Below are 18,488 nucleotides of genomic sequence, written 5' to 3'. Positions count from 1 at the left end.
CCAGGGGAATGGCATGCTAAAGAAGAAAGTTATCTAACTCTCCAGCTACTTCCCATCAGTATTCAGGCAGGCTGTTACACTCTGTACGACTGAGTGAGTTGACCGTGTGGTTAGCGGTGCGCAGCTGTGAGCTTGCATCCGAGATATAGTGGATTCGAACCCCATTGTCGGCAGCGCTGAAGATGGTATTCCGTGGTTTTGCACTTTCACACCAGTCAAATGCTGGGCCTGTACCTTAATTAAGGCCTAAGGCACTCCTAGCCCTTTCCTATCCCCTCGTCGCAATAAAACCTATCTCTGTCGGTGCGACGTAAATCAAATAAAAAATACTCTGTACGCAGCAGTAATCCTATCTACCGGAGATGAGGGGTAACAGAAGACAAAGCACATCACGACAAACAATGGTCAATGTAACGTTATTGCTCATCAATGTTATGAGCTTTCTATATTGTAGGCCTACACATTTAGTTTTCTTTCGACTCTGTGATTTGTAAAATATTTTATACCGTAAACTGTAGTTTCTTATTCTCCGACTTTACATACCGATTTTCATTAAATACTGTTTACCCATTTTGTCATTACTCGGCGCTGATATGGACTTAGTAACAAAAATCCAAATTCATGAATATCTTTGTGATCATAGCCAGTACGGTAACGATGTATAAGACATGAATAATAGGAAATTTAATACTATATAACCTTAGTTATGTAGCATTCATCGATTACACCTCTAATAAGAAATATTTGAGAATTACATTTTAGGCCTTCCCCTAAACTACCATTTCACTCAGCGTGAATAAAATAATTTACAGCCTAGACTATAGCGACTTATTTCCTGACTTTGCATACCGAATTTCATCAAGATAGGACTAATAATAACAACAATATTTGAGAATTAAATTTTAGGCCTTCCCCTAAACTACCATTTTTCTCAGCGTGAATACAATTTTTGACAGCCTAGATTGTAACAATTTATTCCCCAACTTTTCATACCCATTTTCTTTAAAATACGACCACTAATAACATAAAAAGTTGAGAATTCAATTTTAAGCCTTCCCCTAAACTACCATTTCACTTAGCATGAGTAAAATGATTTATAGCCTAGATTGTAGAGGTTCATCCCCAGACTTCACATATCGATTTTCATTAGACCACCAATAACATAAATAGTTGAGAATTCAATTTTAGGCCTTCCCCTAAACTACCATTTCACTCAGCGTGAGTAAAATGATATGTCACCTAGATTGTAGAGGCTCATCCCCCGAATTCACATAACGATTTTCATTAAATTCTCTTCAACCGTTTTCTCGTGATGCGTATACATACAGACAGACAGACAGACAGAAAAGTAAAAAGTGCATTTTCTTGTTACTATGGACATGACCGATACAGAAATACCATTCTTTTCAAATTCTGAGCATTGTACAGACAAAAACTCTTATATATATATAGATTAGATTTATTTAGTGATTTAGAGTTGTGTAAAATATCCATATTTCTATTGTTAGTTCTAAAAGAAATTTTCATGTTGTGTTTTTTAAAAATATTATTTTATAAGCATCTTGAGTGAAAGTGGAAAATGCAGTTGGTTTTGTTATGTCTTTAGATTAAGTGGTTTTAGGACGGTGTTTGAATGTGTTGACGATGTGGTTTATGAGGGAGTTGTTAAAGCGATTGAATTTAGCGATGTTACGGATGGTGTTCAATTCATTATTTAAATCTTTTTTTCGCCTTCAACACCCCTATGTCTAGATTCTCCGCCATAGGACAACACATACAAGACTCCAAGCATAGTTTCACCAATATTGAAAAAGACATGGAAATACTTAAAATCATAAACAAAGGTCCCCTCTTAAACACTACTGAAAATTGCTTTATTCACCTTGATCAATACTTCAACCCTAATTTCAATTTAAACGACATCTCTGAAAAACCCAACATCCTTTTCGACTTCGTAATTCTTCTTCTCAAAAATTCTAAATTTCAAAACCCCAATTCTATTTTCCATGCCTTACAAAGTTCCTACCCACATTTTCTACCTCCAATAACCCACCTTCCTAACCCACCCTAAACTACCCCTCCTTCATCTCCCTATCTTATCCTTCCTCAACACCATTTAACTTCATTTTCTTTTATTCTTCTCTTATTCCACTATTCCTCTTCCTCTATTAATTTATTCTATCTTTTCTTTAAAAAAAAATTCCACCTTCATTTCGGTTCTTCTCATTCATACTCAACTCCTGCCTTGCGCCGATTTCGACTACTTCAATCATGACCTGAATTTTTCACGTTTTAAAAAATTTCACACTGTGCATATACGTTTTCATTTGTTTCCGGTATTGCGCTTTTTACTATATTTTTTTCTCTTCACAATTGTTTTCTTTCATGTCAACTGTTCTAAGAATTCTATAGGAGCACAATTACTTATTCAATTATATTGAATTATATTATATTTATCTTACTTTCCCGCAACCAAAGAAAATGACTGGATCATCAAGCTATTCTCCATTTTACTTTGGCGTTTGAAACCACAGTGCCTGATGTTAAATATATATTGCGCTGATCACCGGGAGCAGGCAAGTCACTTCAATAGATCTACTCCTCTTCAACTCCTGCACGATTATAGATCTTCGTATGTGTTAGATTATGATATGACTTTGTGCCTGACAGTGTTTAAAAACTAGCTCATTTAACCGTTCTCCGCTATTCATAAACATTATAAGACTTTGCCTAACACTGCATGTGGCATGCTGCCGCTCAGAAAATTACACACTGTTTTCTTTTAAGTGACTTACATTTTACTACTACTAAATTTTACAGTGTCTACCCCTGTTCATTTTTATATCGCCTCTTCTACTGATCCGGAGTGTACTTGATCTTTCATTTCCTTTTCCTATGCATTGTTTTTCTTGTTTTAATCGGCTGATGATGACCTGGACTAGGGTCGAAACCGGTACCACTTCTACTTACTATTAAATAAGAATGTAATTCACTACATTTCTTATTCTTTTGTATTGAATAGGTTGAATCTCTTTATCAATTATTTCAATTTTAACTGTAGTGCCAATATAGCTTTTCAGGAATAATCAATAGAAAGGTTGTATAAAACCAGAAATCCAGGACGATAATGACACACATCTAGTGTCTTGTAGATACCATTTATTTGTAATAAACAACAACAAAATTGAATGACCGCTGTATAAATCGATCAGTTCAATTAAAAATAATCAATAGTAATGGTTGAAAATTGAGATTTGGACGTTTCCTGTCGATAAGCATAGTTTTCGCTAAAAAATAACACATTTATAATGAATTAACTACAAAATAGCAAGAATTTGCTAATTTCATATTTTCCGTCAACATTCTCGTTGAAATGTCTAGCTATTGCAAAATGCAAAATTTTTCAGTCCGTACATATTAAGACTTCTCAATTGGCGGGGGTGGTAGAATACATCCGCAGTGTCCCCTGCCTGTTGTAAGAGGCAGCTACAGGACCTGTTCAGACACAGATTTTTCCACGAAGTCATAAAGAACCTCTCCAACAATTTCTCTAGCCATCTTGATATAATTGGTGATGTTGAATAAAGACCAGTTGCGGTACAACCCTCATTAGTACCCCCTCACCTTCCTCCCCTCCCATATTTCCCCTTCCGCCACCAGTCGCACACCACCAACTAAGCTGCACACACTGCCACGCGAGGTGAGTGTCCATTTGCTTTGTTGTAGTCTATTCTTCTTTCCACGTACTTTGCATTTTACTGGCTTTTCTCAGTTTTAATAGGTCCAATTTGTTTCTGCTATGAACTGAGGGTTCCACCCATCAAGATCACCACACGCAGTGTCTACTTTCTTCTCAAGAAGAATTCTAAAACTTCATATTCAGTCTGCACAATTCCAACAATCAACCATGCAGCCCTATCAACATAGCTTGGTTACTTAATACACCAAGTATCAAATTTTCTGCTTAAGCTGCTACAGTGTATCACAGATTTTTCTGGAGAGTATCATCTACACTTTTGTTACTCAAACATTGTACATACATGTATACTTTTACTGTGTGTGTCATGTTATATTGTGTTCATTCTTAGTACCATAGCACTCGGTCCACAACCGTTATGTATTACCAGGACCTACTGAATTCCCTCTGATACACCGTGTCTAAAATCATACTGAAATTGACCTACAACACAGAGCATCTCATTTGTACTTCTTTACCCAGACTTTTTAGCGTGTTTAGTGTACTTGTGTTACATATTGCTCACCTATGTCAGTCGTAATATTTCACTTTCATTCACAACATTTTGAGCGCCATAGCACCTTGCCTAATTTCAACCACACATCATATTGTTGTAAATTATATATTTATAAGGTTCTTACTGCTTAGAAACATGTTTTAGGATTTCGTCAAATATTGTGTATGTTTAAATTATGGCTGATGATGACCCCGAGTAGGGTTGAAACTAGTCCCATGTAATGTAAATAACATTGTAAATACAACTATGTATTGAATAGGTGGAAAACTCTCCTGTTTATAATTTATGTTATCTCACTTCAGTACGGACCAACAACATGAAGTTCATAACACCTCATTAGCAGGGTGTTAGGTTATTAATGCCATTTCAGGAATATTAGGAACAAAACAAACATCAGCCCCCAAGCCACAGGATTTCAGCTACTGTTTGGATGTGAAGTAAATACTGTGTGTTGTGTGGCTGTGTAATTTTAAGATACAGTAATTGCAATATTATTCACTATAAAACAGCAAATGTATAAAACATGTATACAGCCTACTGAGAAAAACTTGGCAAACTCGTAAACTTTGTATCTTTGATACTTGCCGAGGGACAATGTTTCTTGTGAACGCAAGTGTGAAGGGTAGGTCAGCTGGAGGGATGAGGTGGATGTGTCTTAACATGCTTAGGACTGTAACGATATCTGGAATGCGTACTTGTCGAATTACAAGATATTAGAATCATTCCGTATTGACGGTTTTCACTTTACAAAGGTGAAAAAATGAGTATATCCTCGTAATTCAATACATCATACATTCCATCATTAGACGGAGTAATCAAATTCAAACATATTTCGGCTCGTTTGAGCCATCTTCAGTGAAAGGGGGGAGGTGGGTTGAAATAATTTACATAATACAGGCTAAAAAATGCCAAAAAATATGAACAAATGAAAAAACAAGAGAGAGCCTAGACGGAAACAAACTTAGCACAATATACTATATTTACATCATCATGTGAAGCAAAAAACAACTCGCTGCGACAAAATTCAGAGAAACAGGGGTTAATACAAAACATAATTGAAACTAAAACCTGTGTTAACCTAAGAAGATAAGGAATGAAAACAAATGATATAGATGAAAATGAACAATAAGTGCACATAGTGAAGTTGCGTTCCTCTTAGTTTACAAAATATTGGTTTTGTAACACAAGAAGTCAATTTTTCCATTACAGATTGGAATTTCATTGGCGGTTTCCAGTAGGTTACTTACAGTTTACCGTGCATCTGTCTTCTCCCTAACACAGCTTCTCAATTTTATGTCGCGGTCCTTCTGACCTTTTATAATACGGCAAGCCAACCAGCCAACATTATGAAAGGATAATCAAGAATGGTACTGCTAGATTGAGAAGATATTGAGAATGCTGCTGTTCAAATCTTTTAAATTTCATCAGTGTTTTTCCTTGTCACAGGCTTTTTGCCTGCACGTTATATCAGGTTTGGTTTCTCAAACTTTTTCACTGCCGCTCCCCTCCTAGCCATTTCGATGTGATGGGTTTCTACAAAGATTTTCTGCCTGAATTTTCAACAGTGATTTCATCCTGTTTGGTATTGTTTCTCTGAATTTTGTTGGAGTGAGTTGATTTTTGCTCCACGTGATGATGTAAATATTGTATATTGTGCTAATTTGGTTTCAGTCTAGGCTCTCTTTTATTTTTTCAATTGTTCATTATGTTTTTTGGCTTTTTTTAGCTTGTATAATGTAAATTATTTCAAACCCCCCCCCACTTTATCACTGAAGGTGGCTCAAACGAGTCGAAACATGTTTGAATTTTATTACTCCATCTAATGATGGAATATATGATGTATTGAATTAGGAGGATCCACTCATTTTTTCACCTTTGTAAAGTACTTGTCGAATGTCAAAAGAAAATGTGTGTTTCTTTGAGTCTTACTCTTTTCTTCCAGGACTTCAGGACAGACATCAGCCAATACAAATTCATCACGGTCGCATGCTGTTTTTCAAATTGTCGTAAGATCTCCTGGTGCCAGTAGGGTCCATGGCAAGTTTTCTCTTATTGATCTTGCGGGTAATGAGAGAGGAGCAGATACATCATCGGCCAATAGACAAACAAGTAAGTGTGTTACATTTAGTACATTCCTTTGTTGTCTCTTTGGATAATTTTGTATATTAGCAAACAATTTTATTGCAATTCATATTGGGAATTGAAGTTTCAGAGTTCAAATCTGATCTTGTTTTTTAGATTTGAGAACATCTATTTCTTGCATGAAGTAATAAGGTCAAATTATTATTCTAGCTCTGCACCTGTATTTATTAAATGTGATCATTGTCATGAAATGCTTTGTTTCCAATGTTTCCAGGAATAATACCACCCAAATAAGTGTAATAATGGGTCAAATTCAAGCAAATCATTGTCAGATGAACATTGAATATGTGACAAATAATGTAAATAATAATTTAAATATTTATTGATATTGTAAATAGAAAAAAGGAAAAAATTGATGAATTTTATGTCATCTAAAAAATTAAATATTGTACTAAAAACATGGAATTACAAGAAAAATGAACAGAAAGAAACAAAGGGGAAAAGAGATAAAGGTCTGATTTGAACTGGGAAACCTTCAGTTTCCAACATCAATGCGCTAGTGACTATGCCATGGGGACAAGTCAGATATATCTGCGGGAATAAGACTACAAAAGTTTGAGGATAGATTTTAAAACGTTAAATTTTGAACAAAAGGCTCATTGGCAAAATTGCCAGAGCAGGGCTAAAATATTTTTGAATGAAGGGGAAATCTTCAAAATTTGGAACCTTTTCTAGAAAACCACATGGCGACCTCTCCTTGTAAGTCAAGTGTAATACATTTCACTTGCTGTGTGCAGGAGGAATTTACTATCAAACAGGTAGTAAATATTTCTCCAAGTTCTTTCTCTTCTATGTTTGGTAACTTAAAGACAGCACTTTCTGTGAACTTCTGTATTACACACAAAATTGCTATAAATCTAAAGGTTGGGTAATGGAATGTGGAGTTCTTGTTGAACTTAAAAATGAGATCCATGAGGGCAAATGGCAGTTTGTAGTGATCAGCTTGCCTTTGCAAGTAACACGGGACACCTCAGCAACGATATTCTTCACCACGAAAACTCGTATATACACTAGGGAAATTAACTGTGTGGTAGTCTGTATAGGAAATGAAACAAGTGAAATACTTCCACAAAATGTTCATGCTAAAAGAAAGGTATTTCATGGCATTGTAAATATTCTGTATTTTTCTACATATCCTGGATATCATGTAGGCCATCTAAGATACATAGTGAAATTTAGTCAACATGCTTCAGTGATCTTTCAAACACTACCTTCCATTACTTGTTGGGTGCATGTTGGTACTGTCTTCTGCAATTTTTACAGTTGTGGAAGAGGGCAGAGACAAAATTCCTCTCTTTATAACTTTATTCATACTAAAAGTAGCATTTCAGCATGTTGTAACTGTTCCCTCTCGTCCAAACACTTGGGGAGATGAAAGTTATTATCTTGGGACACATGAATATTAAATAAACTATTTGTGGCTTGCCTGCAAATTGCCACGCAAATAGAAACAATTAACATTCCATGGTTCCCCATTTCTCTATGTAATGTTTGGGCGCCATGGTTACAGTTTTAAATAAAACTGTAAACCAAAATTTATATTTACTGGCATAGAGACTTATACTTAAATCACAGGGGTAGGATTTTAAATAATTAACCATCAAGTATCGCTTAAGAAAGAAAATTAACGCAATATAAAATACAAATGAATTTATTATACAAAAAAAATGAGATGAATCGGAAAAGTTTCCTTAAAGCGTGGAGGAATTTATAATTTACTGAATTTACTATTGCTTGCTTTATCTAATTGAAGTTCACCAATTGCAGCTTCCGTTGAAGTCATCTGGTTTCCGTGGTTACTCGTTTTCTCCTTCTCGATGTAGAATTTGCTCCATGGACATCCTTCCTTCCTTCTCTGATATGGTACGGGCTATCTGGACTGGCACTCCCTACTTGCCTAGTCTTTAAATTAGACATTGGCCCTATACTTGTAAAAACTGATCAGCGTTGATCGTAAGAGGAGAAAATTCAGAGATATGAATTTTTCCATATTAATAGAAATCTCAATCCAACTGAGCTATACTATTTATACAATACAGACTTGTACCAAAATTCCGTAGACTTGAACTAAACATAGTTCTTCGTCCACAATAGTTGTTGAAAATAACACAAGCCGTAAACTTGTTTCGTCTCGCGTAGATCCGATAACATTACCGCAGCTGAGTACTATATCGAAGCGATAACACATTGTACAAAAGTAACTATGTCGCAGAGCGACCAAACACCGTTTCAAAAATCAAATCACGTCGTTCAAAGTAGATGTTCACAGTAGAAGTACTAGTGATGGAGTATCCGTAGTTAGGTTGTAAGGTTGTAAGGTCGTAAGGTTGTAAGCTTGTAAGGTCCCGTTCTCGTGTTGAGAATCAGTATATATCCGGGCTCACCCCCACTCTTGGTAACAGTTCAATCTCAAAACTCATATACAACGAAGTATCTGATTCGATAGATCGAAGCATCAACTCCCCTTCTCTTCCTCCTCAACAAGTCCAGAAGGCGTGGCGATGATATAGCTGACCAGCTTGCAAGCCTCGCGCACGGATCGCTGTTTACTAGCCTTGGTCATAAAATAAACCCATGACTCTCGCAAAATCCCAAGCTTCAAGAATAACCCTCCGTATACACAAACATGAGATGAAATGAAAACAACTATGTCTCAACATATTGACCGTATTTACAACATAATGAATTCCTATCCTACATAATATAATAATTTAAATAATAAAACGATGTTATCATATATACAATATGATTCCAAAAGGCCTTGATTACAAATGATTGACGTTGAATAAATATGTTATTATGAATAATTGCCGATGGCGGATAAACTTGATATCAAATGATATCGCGTAAAATTATATTATTAAATTAGTAGGGCTGGAGAAGCCTGGACGGTTACAATGTTTGCTACAAACATTTGACTCAGTCCACTGAAGAACATTTCAACAGAATCATAATTAAAACCCCTTAAACACAGTGTAAGCCATTCTTGATGAGATTCTTTATGCAGCATACTATTAACGCTGTTGTAACCATGACCGCTTCATTATGTTTCAGTACTTGTGAATTCCTTTCCTGATACTTCACATCCTATCTTAATACTGTTGAGATATTCGAGAAACTGGTTTACTAACTGTTGAAACCTCTCGTCGCTAATGGAGGAAAACTGCATAAGGTCTTCATTCCCTGCCCTATTATTATGAGTAGTGCTACTTTTACATTAAGAAATACAGGTAAGTGGTTCCACCTATTCAATACTACAAAGTTGTGAAGTTCTTAATACTGTACCGGTTACAACCTGTACATGCCGTATTTTTTGACTGTTAATTGTACTTCATCATCACGCCAGATGTTCAGAGCGAACTTGGTTTGTTTACGTTCGGAGGAGCGAGCAGGCGTGCCAGCAACAGCTGTGTGTGCGACGTAGCTGCAGGGACAAGATAAACTACCCGCCTGATGCCACATGTAGCCTGCATGGCCTGGTATGTTCTGGATATGAACGTCACGCCTTCACAAACATTCAGTATGGAAAAATTTTAAAACTCCTATAATAGTAATCGTAGCGACTTGAACAATACGTCATTTTGAAGAGGATAACACAAACGGCTCAAATTATGAATCTCAAGAAAATCCGTCGAGGGATTCACGAGATAATCAACTTCAGAGAGATCACGTTATCTGATGACGTAGGAGCCCCAAACTGAATATAAGCTGAGGTCACTAGACCCGATCACACAGTCATAGCTGGGTGTCCAGCCTAACTGTCCACGCTGCAGTGTTCGTCGAAGTGCTGACAGAGGCTATCTTCGAATATTTGAAGTCTTCATGTGGGACTTACACTCTGACAGGCATGTTGAACTTATCTGTGCGCGTGTTTGAACTTGATTAAGACAAGTCATGTATTGGACTTAGGTGACAACAGTCAAGTATCAGTCAGCAGAACTTAATCTCTGAATAAACATGTCATAAATTACAATGTGACACCACTATATTATACTATTAACTGTGACATTCTGTTAAATCTCAGTCAGCATAATTTCATTTATGAACAAGGGCGTTTATGAAAGTGTTCGAACTTTCACGTGAATGTTAATGCAAGTGATTACCATAATCGTGTGTTACGACACCAAGGTTTCACTCCAAACTCAGACTGTGCTCTTTATCGAATTCAAACAAAATTTTGTATTTCTTCTGATAAGTGTGTAAATTATTTGTGTGTGACTGACAGCAGTGTCTTTGATAAACTCTAGAACAGTCGCCTAATTTATTTAATGTCAAGTGCGCCTAACAACGAACTGTACTTTTCATTTCAACCTTATTTCTTCATCAAAGTGTTTAGTATTATTGCATGACTGACAGCAGTGTCTTTGATAAACTATAGAGCAGTCATACATTTCTTTCAATGTCAAGTGCTCCTTTAGTGGAAAATCACCACGAACTGTGCCAAGTGCGTGAACAGTTTTCAGTTTCATAATTTCTATTCATGAACTGTGCTTATTTTCTTCCAATCTCGATGCTACCCGCATCTTCATCTTTAGCGAACTTATAAATATTATCTACAAGATTAAGAGTGAATTTGATGGCATATCCCAACCATATTAAAAGAAACAGTGCTGTTAAACCAAAGTGTCGGAAGACTGCGTAAATTTGGACACTCGTGTAAGTTATGTGACGAGTGATTACCCCGCAACATCATCGGAGAATGTCGGAGACCGTCTAGAGCGTTGAAAGTTCCAGACTCAAACCCATATCAAACCAACCTGGCTGTTCCATCCTTATCTCAACGTAATATTGGCAACTTCCAGAATGTGTTCCAGCCCCGTTCAGCCTGGTGAACTGGGAGCACGGGTTATCAAAAGGCGATGTTGAAGACAGCAACTATCAACAGTAAGGTGATTTGCACTTAGCACTTTGAAATGCATATTCTGAATAAAAATCTATTATTCAATCTAATTAAAATTTTCTTGTAGATGGGACCCTGGCTCCTGTACCAACCCCTACACTCAGTATTGCTCTGAGTTCTGCTTCATGCTAACTTTAAAATTAATTCATAAAGTCGAGCTATTTTACTGGTACAATACGTCGCATATAAATAACTGACATATTAATAACTTCACAACTTTGTAGTATTGAATAGGTGGAACCACTTACCTGTATTTTGTAATGTAAATCTTGATTCAATATGGACCAAAAATGAAAATTTTGACATTAAATAGTGCTACTTTTATCATGAAGAGTGAGCCACTGATTACATTTTCCATATATTGCAGTAGCGTCTGCCTTGCAGAATAAGTTTGGGGATGTTGGCTGTCTGTCCTTTAATAACTAAAGTGCTGCTGGAGGTTTAGAGAAACTATTTCCTTAGCTCTATCGATAATTACAATTTGGAGGAAGAACCTGTATCCTATTCAAAACGTTGACAAGCTTCACTGCATCTGTAGTCTGAAACTCGTACAGACTTCTCACGTGTGCTCGTATTTATCTTCCTGTCTGTCAAACCTAGTTCTTTCGAGCACTTACATTCTGAAGAATATGACAAGGATTAGAAGTAGTAGCCGACTTGGAGTTTCTGGATGAGGCACACCGCTCTTCATGTGCTTGTCAGTAGAAAATATCATAACTACATTAGCCTTGCCGGTATCAGCAAATAGCTTAATATAACACTGGAAAATCTCCTCACTTAACACGCAGAGCAGCGGCGACAGCGTGAAGTATTGCCATCTAGGGGCTTGAGGGGAACACCATCAGAACGTGCTATTAAAACACTACACATTTAGACTTCGAACGCAACGAAATACAGATTTTAAGACATTTGCATCGTTCTTGTAACAAAATGTAGGGAAGGAAAAACTAGCTTCAAATGTTCCTGGTATTTTAGCACCTAACCGGGCGAGTTGTCCGTGCGGTTAGGGGCACGCGGCTGTGACCTTGCATCCAGGAGATGGTGGGTTTGAACCCCATTATCGGCCGCCCTGAAGATGGTTTTTCACACCAGGCAAATGGTGGGGCTGTACCTTAATTAAGGGCACGGCCAATTCCTTTCCACACCTAGGCCTTTTCAATTCCATTGTCGCCATAAGACCTGTGTCGGTGCGACGTAAAGCACAATTTTTTTAATGTTAGCACCTAACTTTCCCCAAAAAATATTCGGAAACATCATTTTAGAATTATCATACTTCATTTCTATGTGCAAATTTTCCATGCTATCATCATTAACATAAGATGACAATACATCGCTACACTCAGCACGAGAAAACTTGCTACGGGCCCAGCCCATGACATAATAGTCTGCATTTTCTTTTGGTCCTCAGAATTTCATCTAAATCTGCCCTTCTGCTCTTCACAGCCCACTGAGTACACTTAAAAATTTATTAAATGCATAGGTTTAATAATAACAATATTTAAAAGTGATATGTTCCTAACTCGTTTACTTACTTGAAAACATACAAATCTGAATTTAAAATGGAAATATGAAAATTAATATTCATTAAATAAAATACACAATCATCGAACCTTGTACTCACACTTGTTACCTGCTTACTTACACATACGTTATTTGATGGGCACCAGCTACAACTCAGTGCAGCAATAATAGAATGAGAATCTTGACTATATCTAGGGTGTGGGGTAATAAACTTACTTTTGACAACATACCATATAAGTTCTGGGAAAAGGAGATTGGCGTTAGGTTTCCCCATAAAATTAGCGGTTAAGTGATTCTACTCTGGAAATGAAACGAAATTTGATAGAACATAATAGATTCTTGAAATAATTTCAATAAAATTTAGTAAGTCTTGTTGCGATAAAACAGATGAGAATATGAAATTATGACATTGCAACTGAAAGAAACTAGGCATGAATTTGAATTCTTCTTGACCGGACATTTAACAATTTGTACGAAATATATCCCTCACTGTTTCACTTGACTGTACCTTTAACACTTTGAGTGTAATTACGACGTATTCCTTAGATCTGGTGTTGACTGTAGATGTGTCACGCCTAATTTGGTGATGTATCCATGTGACTGCTTCTTCTCCATATCATATGACTTCTTTGCAAGTCTGTATGGTATGACTCCATTGCAAGTGTATCCTTCTATGACTCCATCACTGTTCAGCATCCACTTCTTCTCTCTTCACCTTCCGTTTAACTAATGACTCCATTGACTGACTGAGGCCACTCCATCTCGTTCACTTAATGGCCAACTATAGCCTCTCCTTCCAGTAGAATAATGACTGACGCTACAATATGCAGCCACCTTTTATAGACGTTAGGTTGACGCACCTACATAATCTCCAGAAATAACTATTATCTACTCCCACCTCGCGACAAGTGTTACCTACAATGGTGAAATAGCCCGGAGCGGCCAGGGATACTCAAAGAAACTGAGCTAATCGCTAAATGCTCACGATGACGTAGCCGTGACGTGGTGATGACTCTGCATTTACTCCACCAGTATTGCACAATGTAGCAATGTCATATCAAACATCTGATATATAGCAACTCTTTACTGTACATGTATTTAGTGTTAATCTACACACACGTATATATGCATACATTTAACTACAATCACGCAAGCGACAAGCATTGCAGAATTGAACAAGAATGATAATACAATAATAGTAATCTCACAGATAAAGTAATAATAGTATGGACATAATAATAATAATGATGATATTATTATTATTATTATTATTATTATTATTATTATTATTATTATTATTACATGAAATAATAATAATAATAATAATAATAATAATAATAATAATAATAATAATAATACAGATATCACCTTGTAACAGGATTTGAACCGTTACAAAAGAAAGCATGATCACATAAATAAATAAAAATACAGGCACGTAAACATTAACAAGTAGGCCTTCACAGCACTTTGTTGTTGGGAAATTTGCAAAATGACTTGCGATCACTTTGTTTTCTGTAATTAAAACACCCATAGATAACACAAATAACTTCTCTTCCTGCCATTTCCATAATAGTGATGATGAGCATAAAACAATCTGAAGTACAAATGAGACACATGTAACATACACAGCTGACAGCAGTAGCAAGTGTAGTTATCTCCTCGAACCGCTAGATGGCATGCAGAAGCGTTGTTGCCATTTTCTCGCAGGAGTTTCCACTATTATCATATTAAGCTATTTGGTATCAGTTATGATGCAAAATACAAGGAAACCACATCCTTCAACTTCTTTGGCGACATGCTTGGTGGATGCTTGATAATTTTTTCATTTAAAAAAATACACTATAGGCACTGTGTCGCTGTAGCGACCGGGCGGAGAACAACACGTGAGGCAGGCTCCAGACTCACAGTAGCTGTTCTGTTATTTATGACTGAGCGTGTAGTTACTCCGATGATAATGGCAGAGAAAAGGAGATCAAGTAACGCAATTGTTGTGTTGTCAGATGTTCCAATACTTACGTAAAGACGGGAAGTGAAGTTCACTTTTATCGTTTTCCAAAACGAGTGATAGAAGTGGACCGAAGGAGGCAATGGATACAAGCAGTTAACTGAACGAACTAAGTAGGTCTACACATACGTACTGCACATGTTTGCAATAAGTTCAATTGGACCGATGTAATTTCATTTTGGTTTTAATTTTTAGCACTGATGGATCACTTCGGCAACCTACGACTTTCTCAAGAGTATGTAGTGCACATTTCATCGGAAACAGAAGATCTGGACACCCACTAAGTCCAGCCTATGTTCCAACAATATTTCCGGATGAATACAAGAAGAGGAATGGGCCGGGGTGACCCAGCTTAGTGTTTTCACAGACAACTCAAGCAATTAAGAAAGGAAGAATGAGACGGAAAAGTTTCAAATTTTTCGTGGTAACAGATGCATCTGATTTTCATTTTTCAGACTTCATGTTCTCTTGTTCAACAAATAAAAATGACATAAAGACACAAGCATGTATTCCACTTAATTTCGGTTTGAGAAGGGACATTACAAAATATAATGAAATGTGTGGAATGGAAGACGATCATGCAGACATCAAGGGTCCAGATTTCCAAGGCAACAGTTTCATAAGGAACAATACACAAATGCGTGATTGAACAGGTGTGAACTTCAACGTCTTTGCCTTGCTGCTTGCGTTATTAACAAACTGTAACGTTTTGAAATTATGTAAAGAAACCAGATTATCGATTTTCCTAGTGAAAATGAAAACCGTGTTGTCCTATTCTTCTTTGAACCTGCTATTCAGAGTTCACAGGACACCGATTTCACGTATTTTTACGACCGTGCTTATGCAACTGGCACTGCCTACGAAACATTTCATATTCTGGCCTAGAAAAGAAAGTGTTCAGGAAACAATGCCTCCAGCATTTAAGAGAAATTACGGTAACTGTCGAGTCATTGACTGCATGGAATTTAGGGTTGAACAGCCCCCAAGAAGATCAGAGAATGTATTTCTATTCTCAATACAAGGGTTGCCACACTGCAGAAGTTTTAATTGCAGTCACGCCTAGTGGTGTGATCACCTTTAAACCTAAATGTTACGGTGGGAGAGTTAGCGATTCATTCATGACAACAGACAGTGGTTTATTAACTTTCCTTCAACCTGGCGACGAGGTCATGGCTGATTAAGGATTTCCTGGTATCAGAACTAACTTATCTGGCCGCGGTGTCATAATCGTGACACCACTGTTCTTACATCTCAGGAGATTAACAACTGAGGAAGTTGAGAGTAGGACAATATTGAGTGTGTTAGAATTCACGTAGAAAGGTGTATTCAAAGAATCAAAATATACAATATATTACAGAAATTGCCAACAGAACTTTTTCCACACATGGATGACATTGTGCATATTTGTTGCGTGTTAACGAATTTGCAACCTCCATTAATTAACGAACCGTTTCAGTTTGATCTGTTCACCGTTCAACAAGCAAGAGTTGTTACTTGTAAAAAACATTTCGTCGCTCACAGTGCAAAAGATGTATTTGTCTGGCAAGCGCACGTCGTTAGAGACTTGCAAATGTAATAGCTGTGTCACAATTTCCTCACAGTCTTCTCCCTCCACATCATTCTCTACCCTGTCTGTCAATGAGGTGACTATGGCCCTGCACGATTGTTCGATTTCAGTACTTGCTTCTGCTCAAAGCATTTTACGAAGACTGCAAGGGATGTGTTTTAAAATATCCTCAGTTAATTCGAAGGGGGGAAGGGATGTCTTCAAAATCTTTTTACCGAACAGTTCTTCTATGCGTTTTCTGTTGACATTGTTTTCGGACTCGGTTTTCCCCATTGTTGCAGACAGTCTGTTTTGGAGGCAATACTTTCATTATTTATATAATACACTACCGCAGCTAGGTGTTTGAAAGTTCCTCTGGCGCCGGCAGGGCAGGAACATCCGCTGATAAAGACATTACGATTCTGGTCAACCTGAACACAAAATAAAAATGCGTACAACTTAGCAAACGTGCACTAAGTAATCCTTACAAAATAAACTTCATAAATTGTTACCTAACTACACCTTGCCTACCTCAAGTTTCACGATATAAGGCGGCAAAGTGACCGATTTTTGTCGGGTGACTTTTCCTGTGATGTATCCGAAACCATTGAAAATTAACTCTTCAACGCCGTTCACGTGGCCACTGACAAAAAGGCTTCTTCCTTTATTGCATGATAATTCACTTAGATCCCCGAATTGAATCGCTTTAAACCCGCAACTTCTTTGAATGTAGGATGCTAAAAGGTTTGTTTTGTCACTTATTCAATACATATAAATTACACAATTTTGGAATTTATTATTGATTCCACTTGAGACATGTTTCACCTTTCATTGAGGGCATCATCAGTCAAATTATCTCCTCAAGGCAAAAATCAGGTACCTGGTTAGTAGTTGACATGCACAAATTAATACATATTATTAATACACATTACAAAAATTAAGTATGAGAAACAGTTGTACAATAGTGATGGTTGGATATATAGGTTTATAGAATAAGAAGTCACCACCAATGCGTAAAAATTAAAATAGTAGAGTTCGGCAGTCGTGCTCTGGAGAACAGTTGACGCAACTGCCGAACTCTACTATTTTAATTTTTACGTATTGGTGGTGACTTCTTATTCTATAAACCTATATATCCAACCATCACTATTGTACAACTGTTTCTCATACTTAATTTTTGTAATGTGTATTAATAATATGTATTAATTTGTGCATGTCAACTACTAACCAGGTACCTGATTTTTGCCTTGAGGAGATAATTTGACTGATGCCCTCAATGAAGGGCGAAACATATCTCAAGTGGAATCAATAAATTCCTAAATTGTATAATTTATATGTATTGAATAGGTGACAAAACAAACCTTTTAGCATCCTACATTCAGTATCTTCAATACGGATAACAATGATTTTTATCACTTGCAACTTCTTCGAATGTCGCACATGTTGTACTGAGACTCTCACAGTACACCTCACCTCTTGTTTCAGAACGGGCCACTATGTAGCACTAGTAGTAGCATTTCGATCTATCTGCACGGTGCCTATAGGTAATCTGTATTTAGTAGGCAGGCAACAAATTAGGAAGGACAGAAGTCTGTTCTCTAAAACATGTTGATCCTTAGTCAATGATGTGCTTCCTTGAATGTCTCGTTGGAAGTTAGTTCTTTAGTGTCTGAATGTTGCTTGGGGTGTCTTCTTCTCCAAAAAATAAATCATGTTTGGTATCATACAGGACCTGCTGTTTGATCTTGACTTATTTGACAGCATTCCTGTTGTTCCTTGTGGAACATAGGGCATCAACAAAGCATCTCCATCTGGACCTGATGACAGCCAGCCTCTACCTCACTCCAGATCTTGCCTTCTTCCATTGCTTCCATGTGAACAGATCTTCGCCACGTTTTCTTGGGTCTTCCTCTCTTCCTTTATCCTGTGGGTTCCATTCCAGTGCCTCTCTCTCAATTGCTTTGTTCCCCTTTCTCAGTGTATGCCCGATCCATTTCCATTTCCGCTGCTTTATCTGTATGGCGATCTCATTTTCTCCATAGTTCATGGTTCGAGATTACATCCGGCCAGTAGATGTTAAGAATCCTTCGCAAAAAGCGGTTAACAAAGAAATTTGGATGT

At 37.0% G+C, this 18,488-nt stretch overlaps 1 protein-coding gene across 3 annotated transcripts in view; it reads left to right on the top strand.

Moving 5' to 3' along the window:
• Klp10A (kinesin-like protein 10A) overlaps window positions 1-18,488 on the top strand; it is a 664,442-nt gene that overhangs the window by 503,387 nt on the left and 142,567 nt on the right. For all 3 annotated transcript variants that reach the window (XM_067145844.2, XM_067145843.2, XM_067145845.2), the window contains one exon: window positions 6,196-6,362. In XM_067145844.2, coding sequence (XP_067001945.2) covers window positions 6,196-6,362 — 167 coding nt within the window. The remainder of the gene's footprint in view (window positions 1-6,195; window positions 6,363-18,488) is intronic.

This window comes from Anabrus simplex, chromosome 4, assembly GCF_040414725.1.
Source record: "Anabrus simplex isolate iqAnaSimp1 chromosome 4, ASM4041472v1, whole genome shotgun sequence".
NCBI classification, from domain to species: Eukaryota; Metazoa; Arthropoda; class Insecta; order Orthoptera; family Tettigoniidae; genus Anabrus; species Anabrus simplex.
The sequence above is the reverse complement of the archived record's forward strand: the minus strand, read 5'-3'. Positions and strand labels throughout refer to the sequence as shown.